General features: G+C 39.5%; 2 protein-coding genes across 5 annotated transcripts in view; both read right to left on the bottom strand.

Annotated features, from left to right (window-relative positions):
* Positions 1-15,811, bottom strand: part of LOC127796308 (serine/threonine-protein phosphatase BSL3) — a 34,028-nt gene extending 18,217 nt beyond the window's left edge. The window contains exons 1-8 of one of the 3 annotated variants that reach the window (XM_052328390.1): positions 15,540-15,811; positions 14,992-15,423; positions 14,268-14,328; positions 14,049-14,127; positions 13,866-13,945; positions 13,585-13,679; positions 13,405-13,504; positions 4,947-5,016 (exon numbers count right to left, since the gene is read on the bottom strand). In XM_052328390.1, the coding sequence (XP_052184350.1) occupies positions 4,947-5,016; positions 13,405-13,504; positions 13,585-13,679; positions 13,866-13,945; positions 14,049-14,127; positions 14,268-14,328; positions 14,992-15,397 (891 nt within the window). In that variant the 5' untranslated portion in view covers positions 15,398-15,423; positions 15,540-15,811. Of the gene's footprint in view, positions 1-4,946; positions 5,017-13,404; positions 13,505-13,584; positions 13,680-13,865; positions 13,946-14,048; positions 14,128-14,267; positions 14,329-14,991 lie in introns of all 3 variants that reach the window. The other 2 variants (XM_052328391.1, XM_052328389.1) reach the window with 2 other exon arrangements.
* A 1,958-nt stretch (positions 15,812-17,769) lies between these two features.
* The window catches only part of LOC127797049 (protein IQ-DOMAIN 5), a 41,045-nt gene continuing 35,883 nt past the window's right edge, over positions 17,770-22,931 (bottom strand). The window contains exons 7-8 of one of the 2 annotated variants that reach the window (XM_052329536.1): positions 19,504-19,987; positions 17,770-18,707 (exon numbers count right to left, since the gene is read on the bottom strand). In XM_052329536.1, the coding sequence (XP_052185496.1) occupies positions 18,559-18,707; positions 19,504-19,987 (633 nt within the window). In that variant the 3' untranslated portion in view covers positions 17,770-18,558. The remainder of the gene's footprint in view (positions 18,708-19,503; positions 19,988-22,931) is intronic. The other variant, XM_052329535.1, reaches the window with a different exon arrangement.

Here is a 22,931-nt window from a genome sequence, read left to right as displayed (position 1 = left end):
GCCTATTCCTCTTTGCTCTTATGTTCTCATCAACTAGAACAAAACCACAGCTTGTTATCACAACTCGTACAATTGCAATCAAGGTTGCATCTACCTCCAAGGTGTAATAGTCTAATAGACCATTTCCCTTGGGTTTGCAATAGCTACCCAATCAAGATTGTTGGTACTTGCAGTTTGAGGATCCAGTATGGTGCCAAAACCTGTCAATATGTCCACATCAAGTGTAGCTGCTCCCTGTCATAGTTAGCAATTGAAACCTACAAACCTAAAGCCTTCAAATGATGATCATTCTAAAATTCACACATCCGACCAATTACCACAAGAAATGCTAGTGATGGAACACAATCACTGCAACTTCGGTTCTAGTAAGAGCTAGAATTCTTCCTCATGCTCTCGATCTAAAGGAAGCTGAGCAACGAACTAGATTTGAGCCAAAAATTCAAGTTAGAGGTTCCAATCTGATTCACCACCACACACCTATGCTAAGGCTAGAGATTCCAGTTTTCAAAGGAGTTAAACCGAGGAGGTGGATCACGCGATGTGAGAGGTTCTTTCAGTACTACCATGTGGCAGAGAGTCAAAAGGAGAACCTAGCAACAACATATTTCAATGATATGGCTGATGCCTAGTTCCAAGGATGGAGTAGTTTGAGGACTGCTTTTAATTAGCTAGAGTTTATGGATGACTTTTGTGACAAATTTGGCGAGAGGTCAATGATAGACGTGATCAAAGAATTCAATAAATTGAAAAAAGAAGATTTTGTCATGAACTACCAGGTCAAATTCAAAGAATTGAAGTCGTTGATGCTCATTTCTCATCCAACTTTGAATGAGTCCTATTTCATATCTAGCTTCATCAGTGGCCTAAATGATGAGCTAAGGCCAACGGTGAAGATGATGCATCCTTCTACTGTCAAGCAAGTGTCAGATCCTAGAATCTGACAATGAATTCTCAACCGATTGGTGAGACTTGGGCCAGGAAACTAGGGAGAATTGGGAAGAAATTCAAAGGGAGAAAGAAGAACAGAGGGCACGCGCGCGCGCGCGAGAGAGAGAGAGAGAGAGAGAGAGGGAGAAATGAGCGGGAAAAATAGAGAATGGCCTCAAAATATTCTTCAATGCTTGTATTAGGCTAGATCAGTTCTTTATATACTGATCCTAGCAGGAGCATAGGCAGACATTCTAAGTACAACTGTCATAGCTAGCCTCTAGTAAAATTGGTTTGATTCAGTGCTCTAAAACGCGCTAGGTGCTAGTCGAGCACCAGGCTAGGGCCTACTGCATAGGCGGTGCATAAAAAAATTATTTAAATAAAATTTATATTATCTCAAATACACATACATACATATATGTTCATATATATATAAATAAATCATATATATATATAAAGTTATAAACAGATATTATATGTATAATATTATGCATATATATATATATAAAGTTATTAGCAAATCCTCGGCTCTCATTAAAGCCTAGCAGGGTGATCACTACCATCGTCTACTATAGTGCGACCACAACCCAAGCCAACCCATGCCAATTGGCCATCATTGCCACTGATTCGCCGCTATTCCATCATCATCTCCTTCCTGTAGCATCGCCAGATCCAGTTGTTCCATCATCGTTGCTCAGATCCAATTGTCGGATGTTAGATCCATCAATCTGATTTGGGATGGAGATGGAGTCGAGCGACAGACGAGCCCAAACCATGGTCACGAGAGGAGAGGATATAAAAGGGAGGGGTAAATCAAGCACAAAAAACACGTCTAGGAGGCGTTGCCTTGGCCGCATCAGCTGCCTAAGCACTGCCTGGGCCCGATTAATCAAGTCCGACGCTTAAGGGGGCGATTTGAAGGTATTCACGGTGGCCAGGGGCCGCCTAGCGCCTAGGCCACCTTTTAGAACACTGGTTTGATTGCTAATACAAAGTACAACCCCCCTCAATAGAGGTACATGACAGCAAGCTGCTGAGAAGGCTAGACTGTAAGAATTGGCATTGGAAGTAATTTTCAGAAAGCACAAGATCATAACGGAAATTCATCCTTCGATTAGTCAGCAGTTCGAAGGAAATTCTTAGATTGCAACATCAGGACTGAATCAAGGAAATCTGAATCCTAGGGTTTATACTAACCCTAATTCAGTCAAATCTCATTCTATGGAGCAAAGGAGACAGTTCGGATTGTACTATAGATGTGGAGAAAAATTTAGTCTGGAACACCAGTGCAGAAGACAATTATTGTATATGGAAGGACTAGATGAAGAAAAAATAAGAAGAAGAGCAAGCAGGGATTGGATGAAGAAGCAGTAGCCAGTTGCTGAATTTCTTGAGGACAAGAAATTTTTCAAGGAGGGGGAATTGTCACAGCCCCAAGGATATGATAGTAGTTGTAGTTTAATGCAATTACTGAATTGCACTCTAGTTCTGTTGCTCATATTGTACCTTTCAGTTAAAACTAAAACTGAAAGATAGAAAAGCCAATAAGAAGGCTTAATCAGTTAAGAGGATGGGCATTGTGGAATGATATCAGAATTCAAGTTCTCTCTCTCTACAATTCTCTTATGAATTTCTCTCTACTTTCTCCTACAACTCTCTCTGCTCTCTGTTCTTTCCATCCTTACTCTATGATCTTTTGAATTCTCTCTCCCTTTCTATTTTCTCTCCCTCTATTTCTTCCAATTTCCACTAAAAACCCTAGGTCAAGGCTAGATCCCTGACACACCACCACCACAAGATTTAATCACTAGGTGGGGTCAACTACATGAATTCTTGTTTTCCAACCACCCCTATCTGTGTCCATAGCTTCAGTAAGGCAGCTATTATACCTATGTCATATTTAAGGGTTTCCCACTTTTTTTTTATATCTTCCTCAACTGTTCTTGTTATAAACTTCTTATGTTCCATCTATTCACCTCATAAGTGCATCTACTAATCTTCCTTCACATGTTCAAACCATCTTAATTGTATTTCATGCATCTATCTTGAACAGGAACCACTCTAAGTTTATGTATAATCTCATCTCCAATTTTATCTTTCGTGTATGATCACACATCCACTACAATATTCACAGCTCAATTATGCTCATATTTTACCCACGTTAGCACTTAACTACCCAACATTCTAAGCTGTGCAATTAACAAAATCTTCAATGATCACATAAAGGGGAAAAAATTAAATTAATGAAAGTAAAAGGTTTACCTATCCAAAAAAGAAAGAAATTAAATGGGTTAAAGTCATTAGATTATTTCAATTCCATACACAAAAGTGTGAGTTATGCATATGTTCATCAAAATTTACCTAATCTTGACAGTTTGAAGAAACTACAAGTCATAAATGGAAACTAAGTATTAAATATGCCACCCTGAAGGGAAAAGGAATGGGAATGGAAATGGAATGGATGACTAGTCCGTTCCATCTTTGGTATGGGTAGGAATGAAATAACCATTCCATTGTTATGTTATGTTTGGTACGCCTTGATTTTGATGGAATGAAATGGTAAAAATAATCAATTGACAAGAATGCCCTTTTACATTATAAAAATGATATTTAATTCCAAAAAATCATACAAATCAACAAATATATGTTTAAAAAATAAGCTCTCAGGCTGGCTCCAGCAGTAGAAGAGAGGGAGGGGTGGTTTATAGCAATGGAAGAGAGGTGGTGGGTCATGGTGGTGTGGGCAAGCCAAATCTGGTTGGGAAGAGATAGATGGTCAGGGTGGACAGTAGCAAAAGAGAGGAGGGTGGGTCACTGTGATTTTCGACCAGATCTGTTGCGAAGAAGATGAAAGGTTGCAGTAGTTTTCGGCAATTTATGGTGGAGGGAGAGATGGGGGGTGGGTTGCATAGGTGCCAGCGACAAAGGGGGGTGGTTCATGGTGGTTTCAAGCCAAATCTAGTTGGGAGGTGACAAATGGCCACGATGGTTGGCAATGGAATAGAGGGGGGTGGGTGGTTTTCGACTAGATCTAATTGGGAGGAAATAGATGGTCGTGGTGGCCCTAACAGCGAAAGAGAAGGAGGTGGGTCACAATGGTTTTTAGCCAAATCTATTGGGGAGGAGATGAAAGGTCATGGGGATTTCCAGTAATCTACAGCAACGAAAGAGAGGTGGGTTGGTGGCAATGGGGTCGGCAGCAGAGAAGGGGGGTTGTTTGCAGAAGAAAAGGGTGGTGCCAGCGATAAAGGAGAGGGATCTTCCTCTAACGAACAACGACAAGGGGCGGCGAACAATGATAGGCAGCAATAGACAATGGCGGCGACTAGATCTATTTGGGAGGGATTCTTTACACCAAATGGGTTGATGATGGAGAGGTGAAAATGCTTTAAGGTAGGCTTATATATGAGGCAATATGTAATTTTGAGAAAAATTTGTGGGTAAATTTGTAATCATAATACCCATTCCATGGACTAGGAAGGCTTTCCATCCATATATTGATGGATAGTCTTCCCATCAATTTGAGGGAATGGATCATTCCATTCCTTTGTAGCAACAAAACAACATTTTGTGAGAATCCCATTCCCATTCCCTCCAACCAAACATGAGCTAAAAGTTAATGAATAGGCATTATGAAAGTAGATATAGAATAATTCCAAATTTTCCATTCATTGACAAGAGTAACAGAAAAAGGAAAACAATGCAACCGAATAAGATGACTTTCAAGTTTTGAAGTAAAAAAAGGAGACACTCAAGATCTGCGCCTCACAAAGCCGTGAAAGATAAGAATAGGATGACTTTCAAGTTTCAACAAGTACAACTGCTGGCTCCCCAAGAATAAACCAACCACCAAAGTTAGGGAATAAAACAGAAAAATGCAACAGAATCTCATCTATCATCAGGATCAGATAAACTGTACAAAATGAAATCAAGCTAATTTAAGTAAATTGCTTATAACATCTCAAGTATTTGAAAACATTTATCATGCAAACAAAACAAAGAATATAATAACTTACTACACTATTAGCATCCCTCCCTCCGCAAAGCAGAAGAAGACCATCAGATCGTGCACTTGCTGTTGCATACCTACTCAGAGTGAGAGGAATCATCAATGAACGAGAAACATTTTCAGCAAATATACAATCAATGTAAACTAAACAGGGCCCACTAAGAAAAATACAGTAACCCTCAACACCAACTGCAAAATGCATGGACTATTGAACTTCAGTTTATAAGCAACTAGGTGATCAAGTTCTACATAGAATAGCAACTCATTTTGATCCAGAAGAGCCAGAACAATAAGCAATAAATACACAATGAGTGTAAACATTGATACCTGCAGCCTTGCATATTGTCATGATCCACGTAGCAAGAAGGGGGGATATAGTAATTAAATGTAATAGGAAGGGAGGAATAGCAAGTTAGTAGAATATGCTATAAGGGGGGGGGGTTACAAAGTTTGTTGCTGCTTTGGGCAGGTTGTACATTTTCCTATTGTAACCGGTTACCGCAGATGGGGAAGGAATCCAGCTATATATACAGCTGATTCCTTCCACTAACAGATACGGAATTATTCTAAAAGAATTCTACAACATTCTCTCTCTTATTCTCTCTCGCTCTCTCTATCTGATCCACTCTCTCCCAGATTTCTCTCCCCATCCTTCCTCTTTTCCCCTTCGAACAGCTTGCTGATCGAAGGAATTGCTGGTCAGTTCCTTGGGAGCTGACATTTTGGTATCAGAGCAACTGTCACCAGCTAGGATTTCCCTAAGTAACAAGAAACAGCAGCAAGAGTAATGTTTCTGTATTGGGAAAGATGGCAGCTGATATGGAATGATTCAATCATTGATTGGTGATTGATTAATTGATGATTGATTGATTGATGATTCAATCATTGATTGGTGATTGATTAATTGATGATTGATTGATTGATGATTCAATCATTGATTGGTGATTGATTGATTGGTGATTGATTATATATGTTTCCTAGATTGATTGACTGTATATATTATTTCCTAAAAGTAAAATTGTATCTTCTAGATTAGATTATGTTTCCTATCTTGGTTGTATCCTAAATTGTATAGATCCTAGGATTCTTTCCTAAAGTTAGTTGTTTCCTATTTTTGTAAAGAAGCTTGAATAAATCAAGCTTTTCTAGTGAAAAAAAAAGTGAGACAGTAAGGTTATTTTTTTCCAAAACTTAATAACAACATCTTGGGAAACGCTCAGAGCTATGGGTTAACCTTGAAATGGCGGATGGAATGAGGATGAAACAAATGGAAAATCAGCTACAACAAGTTGCGACATCCATGGCGGAAATGCAAGCCAAAATGGGTACACTCGAATCTTCAGTAGGCATGGGGGATAATCGAATCACCCAAGCAATAGAAAGATGGCGAGAAGAAAATCAAGAGTAGAGTGCTCTGTTGAGGGGGCAACTGATGGAACAGATGCAACAATTCGTAAGGATGTTCGCATCTCAGCAACCAGTGAGGCTTTCAACGGAGTTTTCTCCTAGAGACAGAACAGAACCCATCCTTCCTGGGGGAGGGATGGAGCCTCCGCATACTATAATGTCGGAATTTGAATTAGAACCGAAGATGATGGAGGAAAGCACGATGGGAAGGAGACCCGGAGCTCAGGCTCCTCGGAATTAGCCGAACTTCCCTGTGCCTAAATTAGACATTCCACTCTTTGATGGAGAGAACTCGAGATGGTGGATAAAGAGGTATGAAAGGATGTTCATGCTATACCAAGTTCAGGAATAGCAGAAGGTTGTTCTGGCCTCTGCTTACCTGAATGAGGCAGGTGATGCCTGGTTCCAAGGATGGCTTGCGACCAAAGAGGGGAGCTCATGGAATGTGTTTGCAAGGGACCCCTGTACAAGGTTTGGAGACAAGAGTTTGAAGGTCATGATCGAGGAGTTTAACAAGCTCAAGCAAGAGGGAACGATGCAGGCCTATCAGCTCAAATTTGAGGAGCTAAGGTCCTTGATGGTGGTGCATCAACCTCACTTATCAAAAGAATATTTTGTGTTGAGTTTTATCAGTGGGTTAGGAGATGAGGTGAGACCAATGGTTAAAATGATGCAACCAAAGACGGTGGAACAGGCTGTTGACAGTGCAAAGCTGTAAGAATTGACGATTGAGGCACTGATGAAGAAACAAAGGAGCCAAGTCAAGGGGTAATCACTAGTGGATGGCAAGCGGTAAACAGAGCCACTGGAAGGGATACGGGGCAAGGGAGTCTTGGCCTTGCCTCTGACCGTTACCAACCCTGCTAATGGGGGAAGATTGTTGGAGCAAAGGCCGCAGGCGGGTCTCTGCTATAAGTGCGGGGATAAATACTTCTTTGAGCATAAGTGCAAGAGGCAACTGTTGATATTAGAAGCAGAAGAGAATGAAGGGGAAGAGGCAGAGGTGACCCCAGAAGTTGATGACGAAGATAAATGGGAGATTTCTCTACACGCCCTTAAAGGATCAACCAACAGTAGGATCATTAAGGTGGAGGGAAGAGCCCACAATGTTCCAGTGATGGTACTTATAGATAGTGGAAGTACCCACAGCTTCTTGGATAAAGCCATGGCCCGGAAGTTAGTGTGAGATCTCCAGTTCACACCCTCTATCAGTAACAGTAACAAATGGTAATACAGTATTAAGTCAATCCTCCTATGTGGGGTTTTGCAGGGAAATGAACGGTGAAGAATTTGTGGCTGATTTGAGGCTACTTAAGCTAGGGAGTTGTGATGTGGTACTTGGGGTAGATTGGATGAAAGGGGTCATCCCTATTAGTTTCGATTTCAACAAAATGGAGGTAACTTTTGAGAAGAATGGGAAGAAAAATACCCTAACAGGCAGTCAGGAGTTGGGGGTGTGTAAAATGATCTCAGGAAAAAGGTTACAAAGGATGTTTAAGAACAAACTCTCCCAGGTGGCCCAACTCTTCTCCATACATGCCCTGGAATTCACCCAAGAGCAATGAGAGCAGGAGGGGGAGATGGCAATGTCTGTGAACAACAGCTCACAAGAACCCTGGAAGGTACAAGAAATGAACTCTCTTAACATGCTTTTAATTGAATTTAAGGACCTTTTTTTCCGAGCCATCTGCCCTACCACCCAAAAGATCACTTGACCACACCATTAACCTAAAACCCAATGCCGAGCCTATCAATCTAAGGTCCTATCGGTACCCACCTAGACAGAAGACTGAAATTGAAAAACTCATTAAGGATATGTTACGAAAATCCATCATATAACCCAGCCATAGCCCATTTGTATCTCCCGTGTTACTTGTCAAAAAGAAAGATGGATCATGGCAGTTTTGTGTCGATTACCGTCAACTCAATGCCATGACTATCAATGACAAGTTTCCTATACCTATTGTGGAAGACTTACTTGATGAATTAAAAAATGCTTCTGTTTTCACTTAAAATCCGATTATCATCAAATTAGGATGAGACCGGAAGACATTCCCAAAACAGCCTTCAAAACCCACCAAGGGCATTATGAATTCATAGTAATGCCCTTTGGTCTCACCAATGCTCCAGCAACCTTCCAAGCATTGATGAACCAGATCTTTGAACCTTATTTGCGCAAATTTATATTGGTTTTCTTTGATGACATTTTGATCTACAGCCCCACCTTTGCCGAGGACTTAATCCACCTGAAAACTACCCTTGAGGTCCTTAGATTCAATAAATTGTATGTTAAGGAGTCAAAATGTGCCTTTGCACAAAAACAGGTGGAGTATCTAAGGCCCATTATATCAAAAATAGGGGTGAGCACTGACCCCAGCAAAGTGGCAGCAATGAATGCTTGGCCTAGGCCTCATAATGTCAAGGGACTGAGCGGTTTTTTGGGTTTAACCGGCCACTACCGCCGGTTTGTGAAAGATTATGGTGTTATCAATCAACCCCTCACCAACCTCTTGAAAAAGGATGGATTTCAGTGGGACTCCAAGGTAGAAGGGGCTTTCAATGAGCTTAAACAAGCCATCAGTAAGGTACCAACCTTAGGCAGCAAGCCTTTTGTTTTGGAAACAGATGCGAGTGCTAAGGGAATTGGGGCAGTGTTGGTTCAGGAAGGGAGACCGATAGCGTTCCTAAGCCAAGCTCTATCCCCTAGACATCTTGGGCTAAGCATCTAAGAGAAGGAGCTGTCGGTGGTATTAATGGCAGTGGAGAAATGGCGTCATTACCTGGAAGGAGGAAGATTTGTGATTAAAACAGACCATGAGGAAGGAAGTGTGGCTGCAATCACCACCATCATCCCTAATTGGTGCCAGGAGGTAGTTGACAGTTACGAAACAGCTGGAAAGACCAAGGAGCTTCTTCAGCAGCTAGTGGTAAACCCATCATCAAGGCCAGGTTACACTCTGAGCAATGGCTTAACCCGATATTAAGGAAAGCTGGTGATAGGAGAGGATGAGGAGCTAAGGAGGAAAATAATAGAAGCATTGCATGCTTCACCTATAAGGGGATATTCGGGCATTGAAAACACCTATCATAAGGTCAAACAATTATTCCAATGGCCAAGAATGGAAAGATATGTCAAGGATTTTGTTCTAAGCTGTGATACTTGTAGGAGATGCAAGTCCGAGAATGTAGCCAAGCCAGGGCTACTACAGCCACTGAAAATACTGGGGGGACCATGGGAAAGTATTTCAATGGACTTCATTGAGGGACTTCCCAAATCAAAGGGAAAGGATTGTATCATGGTGGTAGTCGACAGATTCACCAAGTATGGCCACTTCATTGGATTAGTCCACCCCTACACTGCTCAAAAGGTGGCAAAGGTGTTCTTGGATCAGGTAATTAAGCTACATGGCGCACCTAAGGCCATAGTTTCCGATCGCGACAAGATTTTTACTAGCTTGCTGTGGAAGGAGCTGATGGGACTGCTGGGTATTAAGCTTCATATGTCAACTGCTTATCATCCTGAATCGGGTGGCCAAACCGAAAGGGTGAACTAGTGTTTGGAGATGTATCTAAGGTGTTCTTGTTTCATACAACCAAGAACCTGGCACAAGTGGCTTCCTATGGCCCAATGGTGGTACAACTCTAGCCACCACAGCTCCATAAAGAGGTCTCCTTTCGAGGCACTCTATGGCTATAAACCGCCACTCCTGCCATCCCTAGGAGACTCCTCTACAGTAGCAGCCTTGGATGTTTATCTCCAACAAAGGCAGCAAGCTTTACAGGTGCTCAAAAAGGAATTAGCTAATTCTCATAACCGAATGAAGCAGTTTGCAAATAGGAGGAGAAGTGAAAGAGAATTTCAGGTTGGTGAATTGGTATATTTGAAGCTTAAACCGGGTCACCTAAGGGCTTTACTGCAAAACCCCAGTTCCAAGTTGAACCCAAGATTCTATGGCCCATTTCCTATCACCGCAAAGGTAGGAAATGTAGCATACCGACTGCAACTACCAGAAGGCTCCAACATCCATCCGGTATTCCATGTGGCACTCCTAAAGAAATCAGTGGGGACACAACCAACAAGTCCTACCCTACCTTGTCTCCCAAATGCCAATGACAGTACCAAAGAACCTATTGTTGTGCTGGATAGGAGGGTGATCTATAGGCACGGGGCTCCTATCCCTCAAATCCTCATCAAGTGGTCTCATCTCCACTCGGATAGCAACACATGGGAATACCTTCCGAACATGCTTCGCCAATTTCCGAGTAGCCAGCCTCCTCCACATTTCTTGAGGACAAGAAAATTTTGTAGGGAGGGGTAATTGTCATTTTCCACGTAGCAAGAAGGGGGGATATTGTTGAAATTTGCCTCGAGTTTTGTCCTAGAAGATAGCAGAACCGGAAGGAGTATAAAAGAGTAGTTTGGCTGAAGAAATTAGGCAGCTTGGGGTTAAATGTAATTAGTACATTTTGTTGGGATTAATATGTAATTTCTCTAAGTTAGTTAGTTGCCTAAGTGTGTCTGCCTCCTCTATAAATAAGAGGGCAAGGCGGCAGTCTAATAACTCCTCTCTCTTGTCAAGTTCTCTGTTTCTATTGTGAATATTCTTTGTTCTAGAGAAAGTGAGGCATGTGTATTGTGTTCTTGAATTTTCTTGGAGTGAACAAGGGTTGTACTTGAGCGATAGGATTGAGAGAGAGCTTGAGTTTTGTACTGATCTTCTATCTGGAAATAAAGACTGCTTCAAGGATGTTTGAAGGTTGGATGTAGGATTGCCAAAGGCATTCCGAACCAGGATAACTTCTGTCTCCGTTTGGTTTGTTGTTTATCTTTCTGTATTTCTTGTTTACATTCTGATTTTGTCTGGTTTATATTCTGTTCTTTCATTTACACTACATCCGAGAGTGTTTGAGAGGGTTTTCTCGCCTAAGGTTGTAATCTAAGAGTCCTAAGGTTAACAGATATAGTAATTAAATATAATTGGAAGGGAGGAATAGCAAGTTAGTAGAATATGCTATAAGGGGGAGGTACAAAGTTTGTTGCTGCTTTGGGCAGGTTGTACATTCTCCTATTGTAAGCGGTTACCGCACATGGGGAAGGAATCCAGCTATATATACAGCTGATTCCTTCTATTGACGGATATGGAATTATTCTAATAGAATTCTACAACATTCTCTCTCTTATTCTCTCTCGCTCTCTCTATCTGATCCACTCTCTCCCTAATTTCTCTCCCTATCCTTCCTCTTTTCCCCTTCGAACAGCTTGCTGATCGAAGGAATTACTGGTCAGGTCCTTGGGAGCTGACACATATGTGGATACAAACACACACACTATCAAAATGCACAATGAATTTTTAATAGACATGATTTTAGAACCTTACAAGATCACATTCATGACACTCAAAAGTAGAAGAAGAGTCTACACTAGTAGACTAGGAGTAAATTATTAAACAGATAGACACCACGGTAGGAAATGGGAACAAGGTTAACCTGAAAGTATAGGTAGAGATTCACCTGACCCCCTCCTCTCACACACATCTAAGGGCATCTAAAAGAGCAAAGTAGTTGTATACTTTATAAGAAACTGAACTTTGTTCGATGTAGAATTCCAAAGTAATGTTAAATTAATCAAAGTACAGGATAAGAGCAACATAAGTTAGCCAACACTCTATACACAGGGCCATACTGACAAATTGGTTATTGAGAAGGGCTAGTGCAAGGGATGAGCATATCTGGAATCATATCATGGAGTCTGGAAAATGACTATTCAGAGAAAGTTTGGAAGCCTACTCAATAAGGTATGGACTTTCCATCATTCTCCCAAGGATCAAACGATCTTTGTAAATGAAGCAAGTCTAAGAGCACACAATGATGAGGGAAATAATGCTCTTAGGAGAAGCAGATTTTTCTCACACTTTCTTCCAGCATTGGTGCGTTGGTAGGGCATTTGCAGGCAGTAATGCTAAGGTTACAGTACATTCTTTCTATGAGTTTGGTTAATTTAACTTTAGCATAAGTCTAAACCTCCCTTCTAACCAAGAAACAGGATGTTGAAGGAGTTGAAGGACTTTAAACCTATTACATTAGTAGGAAGTTTTTATAAGATTACGCTAAGTTTCTTGGGTAGGTTGAACCATTGAAGGGTGCCATTCAGGATTTTGTTTTAAGAATCTCCAAATGCTTTTGTTAGCCAAGACAAATCCTTGACTTTGTGTTGCTAGCAAATGAATGGGAGGTTTCATACTGGGAGCTTTATCTGGGACATCTTGAATTAGTTACACATTGAGAAAGTGTAACATCATGAGAGCTAAGGATTCATCTTTCACATGATCTAAAGACAGATCTTGGAAGAGCTAGAAATAGCGGATAAGATCTTATATTTTCTCCATCAAAACTCATGGAAATAACTTTATCTTATGGTAGTTTTTCTTGATAAGTATTATCTTATGCTAGATTATTATGGGACATACATTGCATTTAAACAGTCGCAAAATATATATGTGACTGACTGCACCCAACATTAAGAAACACATCGTAATATCTTAATATCACAACGGGTTTAAGGAGATCCAATGTCTAGAAACATCTCTAAATTCGATACTCATAAGAATCCTGGTAACCCAGGTCTGATTAATGACAATCCCAAAAAAATAATAAATATGCTGGAAAACAGTTTCAAGCATCTTCATTAACTAGAAACTTCCAAGTAGCCTATGATCCCAAGCCATAGATCTCTTCTGTGCGCACGCACATATAAGAATGAGTAACTAAGTGTTAAAAGCAGGCACATTAGCAAGCAGAAGCTGAGAAATTTGGATAATTTATGGACATCAGATAGTATAGCCACAGCCTTGCATGGCTGAAGGCATGTGTACTCCCCATATATGATAATACAGTTCCAGTTTGTTGATGCAGTGCAAAGGAGAAAAGATGTTCATTTATTCCAGAAAATTTTTTTAGCCAGACAAAAATTCGATGAACATTTTATGTATAACAGTGAAAGGTAGGAAGTTAAGAAACATTATACTACACACGTATAGGTGACATAACTAGAAACTTACATGCATGGAGGTGGACCTTCTCCTTCTGGTTCCAATTTCCTCCATTCATATGGCTTGGCAGCTGTGTCAAGGGCCCACACATCAGCCAGGGGTCTCTTTCCTGAAATATGCAACAAAATACTAATCAACACCAAAAAATACATACTCAGGTAGAAAAAAGAAGGTATGTGAGAGACTCACCATCATTTCCACCAATCGCCATCAGATACCTTTGCCCTACCAAAGCCATGACATGCCCATAACGTGGCCCTGGCCCTGGACCTTGGACAACAACCCTAAAAAGATGTTTAAATTCATTTAATTAAGTTTATGACCAAAAAGAAGATGCACATGCAGCGTGCATGTGAGCATGAGTATGGTACTCAGATTTTTTATGTATGGTTGCGAAAACGACAAGGCTTGGGAATCTATCTGCCCAAAAAAATAAAGAACACAAAAGCAAAACGGTTTAGAAATCTAACCTATGCCAACGTGGTCGTTGCTGAGTGAGATCAAGAACGTGAAGGTCCTCGGCAGACAAACCAGCTGGACCAATCCCACCCTGCATTTATTGGAAGATCCCAAGAAGAGTTACTTTATATAACTAACTAAACAGAAGAGGTGAGAATAACCAAAGCAATAAAACTGTTGATATGTCCTCCAACCTGAATAACCACCATAGTACCCACAGCAGTTGCCACATGTGCTGCTCTAGGTGTGGGAGGATCCCCTAAAGGAGTAATCCTAGAAAGGAAGTTTGTTATAGCACAAGCAAAATGGAACCACATAAGAACCAAAAAAAGAGAAGAGAAAAGTGAACTTGGATAAGATGGCCTGAAATCTTAAGACTTGTAGCTAATATATGAATACTGGTCTAGGCTTACCTTGACCATTTGTTTGCCAGAACGTCGTAGCAGTGTACATCGGCAGTTGCCCCAGCTAGCCCTGTAATGCAAAACAACCTTAAGGATCATGAAGGTTCAAAAAATAAACATTTCCATTCTAAAATTTTAAGAGTTTTGGATGTAAATATAAAGGCACCATTATCTATTTTACAGGGTTTCGTACATGTTAGATGGCAGAAAATTAGAGGGCATGCCCATAAACTATGAGTTTAGTTGCATGCGTCTCTTAATCTGTGGGGACCAAATCAATTATTATGCAAGGATGGGCATTGAAGAGTGGACCTTCTCAATATAATTATGGCGGTTGACACCAAATAAAAAAAGTTATATGGAATACTTTGCCGGATGCATTAGCAAACTACGAATCTTTGCACCCTAAATAAACAGAAGAACCAAATTAAGGAACTTAACTTGCTAGTAAATGCTGATCCGTTGGACTAAACTAAAATGTCACTTGAATTAGTGGGTCACGCAGGACAATCAAGTACCAAACCATACATCTAGGATTCCAACAAAATCATACTACCTAATTACTTAAGGAGGCGGTGCAACATGAAGATTTAGAAACGTCCTAGTCCACTAAGAAATTTGATTATAGGCCAAATAAATCTACGGTTCTACACAACTAACAACCAAAAAAAAAAAAAGACAACGGAACACAAAGTAAGTGGATAAACAGCAAGAGGACTAAAGCAACACGTACTTATTCCAGCACCTCCAGCCGGAGATGGAACCCCTGAAGCTGCAGAATTGCCCTCCAGAGCCGTGGCGCCACCAAAGAGAATAAGCCGCGGCCCAATATAACCAGGTGTCCCTTCCTCCCCAACTGCCGCCACAGCCGTCAAGGTGTGGCCACACCTCGGCCCGGGGCCGTCCTCCTTCTTCTCTACGACGGCGTCCACCACCGCGTAGGTCGGCGCAGTCCTCGGCCCAACCATGGGGCTCTGCTGCACCTGTTGCTGCTGCTGCTGCTGTGCTTGCGTTTGCTGCTGCGGAGATCCAGAAGCCGGCGGCGGAGACTGCTCCAGCGGTTCGGAGGCGGGGCCGTTGTGGCTCGCCCCCGCCGAATCGTGATCGGACTCTGACGCCATAGACGAATCAACGTCCATCCCCTAGGTTTACCCTCGGTTCCCTACTTCAGTTTGAAGATCGAAGCCACGCCACAATTCTCATCAATTGGCATTTCTGATCAACATGTTGACTTCGAATCACTAGGAATTTTAAAGTCGAACAACATCGAAAACACAATACCTGAAGATTGGAAACCCTAGGTCGGATCGATCGATTCAATTCAGCAACTCGAATAAAATCGCAGAATTATCTTCAGAGAGAGAGAGAGAGAGAGAGACTGTGTGTGTTTTAAATAGGGAATTGAAATCAACTTATCTGTGGTTTTCGTTTTTCACTCTCTGTGTTAAGTAGTGAGAGAGAGAGAGAGAGAGAGAGAGAGGCGGCCGAGTCCAGTCCAGCCGAGCCGATTCCAGTAATGGAAATCTCAAACTGCGAACAGACCCACCCCCAAATCACCACCACCTTTTCCTTCTCTAATAATAAATTTAATAAATACTTCCTTCCTTCTCTCTTCTCCTATTTATCCCCAAATTATTTATGTTCCAATTAAAACTTAAATACTTATATGTGGAGAATTTATAAAAAATTATTTGGGATGAAGTGGTTCCTATTGACACAACACATTAGCTATGTTTTTCTTCATATAAATTATATGGTGCATGTATTATAAAATGATTTCAAAAACCTAATTTATAATATAATAATATCAAAGATTAAATTTATATCGAAATAAATATTTACACAAAAATTGAATTTTAAAAGTTTTCAAAAAGTATTACATGTAATAACGATTTCTTATTGTGTTGACGTGACATAACAAGTTAATTATATTTATCGTTCAGTACCTCTTATAAATTAGTGATAATAATATGTGAATAAATTTTATATTTTATTTTAAATTTATGATCAATTATTAAAAAATATATGACCTTGCTTTCAAATTTAAGCAGAGTTTTTAATTTATACAAGGGACCATATTATTTTTATCAATATTTCTTAATTGTATACTCTTAAACTTATTTAAAATAACTTATTATCGTATACATACGATAACCTTAAATTGGGATGATATAAATATTGAATTATTTATATTATATAAGTAAATATTTTGCTTGATATTTAAAGTTCTGTTAATAAAAAATAAACAACAAAAAAAGTTGTTTCTTTCAACTGAAGTCATCATCTTCAAATCATTACACATTTATGAACTTTACAATTATATGAAGGGTTAATTATTCAATTTTCAATTTAATCATATTTTAAGAATTATTATTTTAATTCATGTCTAATATTTTAAGATTAATTATAATTGTATCTTAATTTATTATGACATGTGTCTCTACTAATGTGACAAGACCAGATAGCACATTAATGTAACTTGATACTGATTTATTAAGTCAACTTATTTAAAATTTAAAATCAATGTGGTTTGAAATCAAAAACATATTTTATTTAAAAAATGTAAAAATCTGGGCGGATGGGAAATGATGGACGGCTTGAACGGGCAAATAGCATTGGTTTGGTTGTGAGGGGGCATAAGAGCTTGAGCTTGGCTTAGATTATTATGTAGGATTATGGTAAGTTGGTGTATATAAGTGTAGTATTGTTTTTATGGGGACACAACACAAGAATATTAAATTATTCAAGCCAAGCGACAACTCAACAATGATCTTTCTGTTTAGTTGGATAAAAAGTTGCTGTGCCCTTGTGATGTCTTTTGGCTGTGATTTTGTTATTATTATTAATTTTTGCTGGTAAAGGATTTTTTTTTTATTTATTTAAAAATAGTAGTCTAAATTTTGAAGGATGTCTATACAAAAGTAGCAAACTCAACCTCATATCCCATCTATTAGGTTAGGTTTAGCAGATCAATTGTATTTCAGTGGCTTAACTTTATTAATCATAGAATAAATAGAAGCAAGTTTGTTAAATTTCATTAACAACTTCATTAGTCATTTCGCTCTTTAACTCAATATAACTTAGTGACTAAGTTAGCTAACAGTCTCAAGAGTAGAGAGAGATCATTCATGGACAGGTTAAAACTTAAAATGTTCAAAAACACTTCCAACTCTTATGTCACTTAAACTATCACTTTAATTAATTAGGAAGATGAAGGGTTTTCTAGTTGGCCCATATCAACATGAATTATTAATATTTTTTGTTGTAATTTATTAATAATAATAATTTGTAGAACCAAAGTTGACAGCTAACAGTGAGACAACATTATTTATGCAGTTCATTTTTGGATATATGCATGGAAGAAGAACATTGACAATCGCTTTCCTATCTTGTTTCATGTAATCTTTTTTTAGTATATGTCAGCACCCACCAAATGAAAAAAAGAGCAAATTAAAGATCGGCTTTACAGAAAAGAAAGTTGTAAAAGATTTGACCCAAAAAGAAAGGCATGCAATGCATCCCTCTATTTTATCCCTACTTTATAAAGGCTTTAATTTGATCTAAAAACAGATATTCATCTCTAAACTCTCCAAGTTCTTTCTGATAAGCACCAAAACAAGAATGCTCACAAGAAAACTGCCCAAGTAAACAACACAACAGCCTAAAACAGATTAGCATGCAGACGGGTTAAATGGTCCTAGCTAGCCTGCTTGACTGAAGAAACTTCAAAGATTTCCCATCTCTTTCCCGCTTGGCATCCAAGAGGAGGAGGACATGATCCAACTTCCACACGATGCCAATGGTGGCTTTCTCTTTTTGGACATAGAAACAAAAACAACGTACTTTTAGCACACACCTCAGAATTATAAAGCTACATATATTGATGCCAATTCTACACTTCTCATGGAAGAAACACTCCGTACTTACAAATGAAACATTTCTCTTTCAGGCATGTTGCATTCCCCAATCTCCTTTACCGGTAAGTTCGAGCATGAACATACTCCACGACAATCAAAGAATGAAATAGGACACCCACAAGATATACCATCACACCAAGACGTAAACTTAACCTTCAAAGGTAAATACAACCGACCAACTAAATGGACAACATTAACCAACACCCCAGCAGCCTTAACTCAAACCATGCTATTCTTATTTCTCCGACAAGTCCGTCTCCTCAAGAAGACATGATAAGAAGAATTTCACTGCAACTCCTTGCAAGAAGGATCCACTATGTACAAACTGAAGAGGGCAGCTCTTCCATGGAAAAGATCTTCCATAAGTGTCTTTAAGATACAGATCAACAGTCTGGAACAGAATTCGTTGGATTTATGTCATTTCCATTTAACTTGGGTTTATCCTTCACGGACTTCTGTGCACTTGAAGTCCTTTTTACACCAGTCCTGCCCGGTAGCCTGACAGTTTGAGCCCCAAGCCCTTGCACTTGTGCTGGTCAAATAACAAACATATAATCAGACGGTGGAAAAAAAAAATATATATATATATATATATATGTTGGTTAGATAAAGGCATGCACAAATTTCACAACTATGAGAAACCCAAGTTTTGCATGAATAGCTCAAGCTGCTGTGAGATTTTAGATGCTTTGACAAATATTGACCTTGAATGTCTAAATTTAAATAGCCCAAGTTCTCCATGCACAAATTAAGCATCAACAAGTAGAACCAGGGATGATTGAGTGCATAGGATACAACCCTAGTTGCTACTGTGGGAAATGGGAAATGGACATAGGAAAAGTTATGGGAAACAAAAATATGAAACATGGTCTTACAAATACACAACATAATGACAAAAAAACATCATAACAGTTCCATGATCAATATGGGTATTGGCGTCGGATAATACATCAACACAAATTGTACAACTTAAAATGCATTAAAAAAGTAAAAACATGAGAAAGTTATACCTAAAACATATTTTCAAGATTTAGGGTTTAGGGTTCCTAAATTTCTTTACAGTACTTAAAAGAGTTTCAAAAACACCCCAGGAACATTTATCACAAGTTGCCCTTACATTTCAGAGGAGTTTCATCACAGTTCTGGAATCATGTAGACAAGGAGTCCAGATTTGTTAGTTTAAGAGAGTTTCATGGTAACTATGGATATACCAACCAGAAATTGATCTCCGTGCCAGTATACTAAGCAAGAATCACACTGCAGTCCTTTTTGAATCGAGGATACACCAGTAAAGGCAACCATGACAGAGAGAGAGAGAGAGGAGTTACCACGGTTAGGAAGAGATAACCGCTTCTTTGACTGCTTATCAGCAACAGTTGATCTCTCTTTTGGATTGCTATGGGATCTTGAGCCAATACCAGGTTTTGATCCAGCTTCATCAACCAAATCTCCAACAGGTGGCTTAGACTGTGGCCTTGTAAAACGTCCAGCAGGTGCCTCTTGTGTGCTTGAGGACTTGTTGGGTGAAGAGCTACAGCCATCGGAAGGAGACAGACCCATTTTGTGATTTGACAGGTTCTGTTGAACGTTTGAAGAAATGGGCTTCTTGCCAGCAAATTTCAGTAGGGTCTTGGTTTCATTCTTTTCTTCAGCAGATCCATTCTTATTAATCATCATCCCATCTTTGAGATTAATGTCAAGAAAGCGGTTTTCCCATGGACGAACAGCCATCCATCTCTCCAACCAGTTCCATCCCCAGTTGTTTTTATCAGGTTCAAAACCAGAGGGAGCTGCTTGCTGCCTTGCCTGCCACTACAGCATTGATACAAACCTACATGTGAGCCACCAGCTGTATAACAAAAAAACAAACAGAAACCCCTAGAATGCAGCAGCCCTCACAATCTTAGTAGTCAACTTTTACAGCATTCAATTTGTGAGAATTTATATAAGCACCACATAAATTCTTCAGAAGAGTGTGTTGGAATTTGAGCAAATACTTGTGTATGCACAAGCTAAACTTGATCATATGGATCATGAGATAACTAGAGAGAGCTCAACGTGAGTTGTGAATAACTCACAGTAGCTTAAGCTAACTCACTCTAGCTCAACTCCAGCTCACCTAGCTCACTCTAGCTCAAGTCAACTCAAGGTAGTTGGACCCAGCTCGGGAGAGTGACACTAGCTAAGTGATGTGTCATCAAGCGAGGTGGTAGTGACATGTCATCAGGTGATGACATGGCAGCTTACATGGACTACTAGCCAATTGACATGTGACTTAACCACATGCTGACACATGTCAACACATAAACCTCTCTCTCTTCCTTATGGATGAAAGGCTACCATTGTGGGTGGTTACACCAAGTTGGTTATAGGTGGTTACACCAAGGTAACCACACATCCTTTCACACCAAGTTGGTTATGGGTGGTTACTTGGAAGGTTCCATGCACCCTTTCTCCAAAGACAAGTCCTTTGGGAAGGGGTGGCACTCAAATATAAATAGAGCACCACCCATTTCATTCAAAATGATGATCTTTTGAGAGTGTATTGAGGATTGAAGGAGTTTACAAGTATTCTTCTAGTGAGAAGAATAAGAGACTAGCAAAGAAGGCATATTGGGTTGTGAAAGTATTTTGGTTGTTGCTTCTTTAAGTTGGTAATCAAATTACCCTTGGTGTAGAGTTGTGTTTTTACATCAAACCGATCCTAGCATTTAAAAGGTAGAGTTGTCTATCTTGAAGTTTTCAAAGTAAGATTTCTATTCCGCTATTTTTCTATAAGAAATCTTTCAATGGTATCAGAGCCAAGGTGTTGTGCCTTGTGCCTTTCACAATAACACTGATAGGAAGAGAATATGATCAACTAAGCTATTAGGAAAATATTCAAAAGAAGCAGGTAAAATAAGAGCTTCTTAGAATTTGGGAAAGCAGTGACTGATCACAGTCGGGGACAATGCTAGCTGTCTGATAACATTACCAGCTATCTCAAGAACCCAATAAACTTAAATATAAATTTACATATATGTATATTTATGGGTAAAGTGCCAAATAAGCTAGTGTACTTTGGCTCAAAGGCCAAATTGACCACTATACTATTAAGAGGGCCAAATAAGTTACTGTACTTCTAGACCCGAGGTCTAGAAGTGGCCAAATTCACCACTATACTTTAGAAGTGACCAAATTGCAACTCTGTGTGGTTCTTCGAATCTAGTTTGGGGCTTGATTTGTGAGTTTGCGACTATGTGAGGTTTTTTGATTGGGGTTAGAGTTGACACCAATAGAAAGCATTAACGATGACATCTACCGTAATGGCTAACGTGTCCCCAGATTTGAAAGTACAATGACTTATTTGGCCCTTCTTCAAGTACAGTGTCTTGTTTAGCCCTTCTTACAATGCCTTGTTTGCCACTTCATCCTATATTATACATATTTGGGGTGGAGGGGGGTGGAGGGCGGGGGCACAGTTTTCAGAACAGTTGCAAGAAATATAACAGCCAGGACATCTCGCCAATCTTCTTTACCATATTTTAAATTTTTACAAAACCATCCAAAACTTCATAAATATCAATGCAATGGTTTGAGTTGCTCACAGCAAACTTTCAAATAAGTAGATATTTCATAGAATTTCCCAGATCTCTCAACACTACTGCTTTCCAAACTAAAGATGATGCAGATAATCAGAAGTACTTCAGGGCACAACATATCCATCAAATACCAAATCCAGAAAACGTTTAAATTGTATGCATGTCAGATAACTGGTGTGACCCTGGCCTTTGACTGACCTAAACCAAATCATTTTTGGGCTGGCTAGAGATAGAGGTGTTGCAGTTAGAGAGAGCAATTCCAGTTCTATTGTTAACTTTATTTGTCACACAATTCAAGTGTAATCTCCTAGATTGGAAACTTGATTACTTTAAACTTTTCTTGACATTGTTCGTTATTATCATCAGTGGGGCAATGGGAGGGTGGATGGATGCAGAGCTTTTCATGGGGTTTAGATTGATGGAACTAGAGAGTTGTTACCTTGAAAAACTTTCTGGAAATCTAAAGATCGATCTGGGGGAGCTTTTTATGTGTGTGTGTGTGTGTGGATGCATGTATAATCTCGCTTGGATCCATCTTCACATCCGATAATATGAGGAAACAGGGTTAGCCTGTGGTTAATAGGTGATGTAAGTTTTACAAGGGACTGGAAGTTCATCGACCATTTATTATTGCATTGTCCAGTGGCCCATGACACCTTGTTTCTATTTCTCATTTTTTCACATGCAATTTGTGATGGCAGCTTTTTTTTTTTTGGAAGAGCAGGTTTTCCAGATTACTAGAGCTAGGCTTGCCCATGCAGGAGGTTTTTGTGTGCTTGGAAATTAATTCCTCCCTGCATTCTGTCAGATATGACAACAAAGAAATCGAAGAGCCTTTGAGGGTTAGAGATCATACTTGTGTCAAAGGAACTATTCTGGAGTCTCTCTGTTCTCTTTTGTTTCCCTTTTCTTTTCCTTTTTTTTATGAGTTCTTGACATAACTCTCTTTGTACTGGTACACCTCTGCCATGATGGCTGTTTTTTATATACTTGTTTACTTATTCAAAGAAAAAAAAAATGTATTAACATATCAGAGCAAAATCCTAGTCCATGAGGTGCAGCAGTTTCTTTATCAAGTCAAAAGGTTTAACAAGAGAAATACCCGAAGTTTCACTAGTCATTGGCAAAAGGAAGACACAGATTATACTTGATATGACCAAGCCATTGAATGAATG

Source organism: Diospyros lotus, chromosome 3 (assembly GCF_014633365.1).
Source record: "Diospyros lotus cultivar Yz01 chromosome 3, ASM1463336v1, whole genome shotgun sequence".
Classification (NCBI taxonomy): domain Eukaryota; kingdom Viridiplantae; phylum Streptophyta; class Magnoliopsida; order Ericales; family Ebenaceae; genus Diospyros; species Diospyros lotus.
Note: the sequence above shows the minus strand (reverse complement) of the source record. Positions and strands in the feature narration are given on the sequence as shown.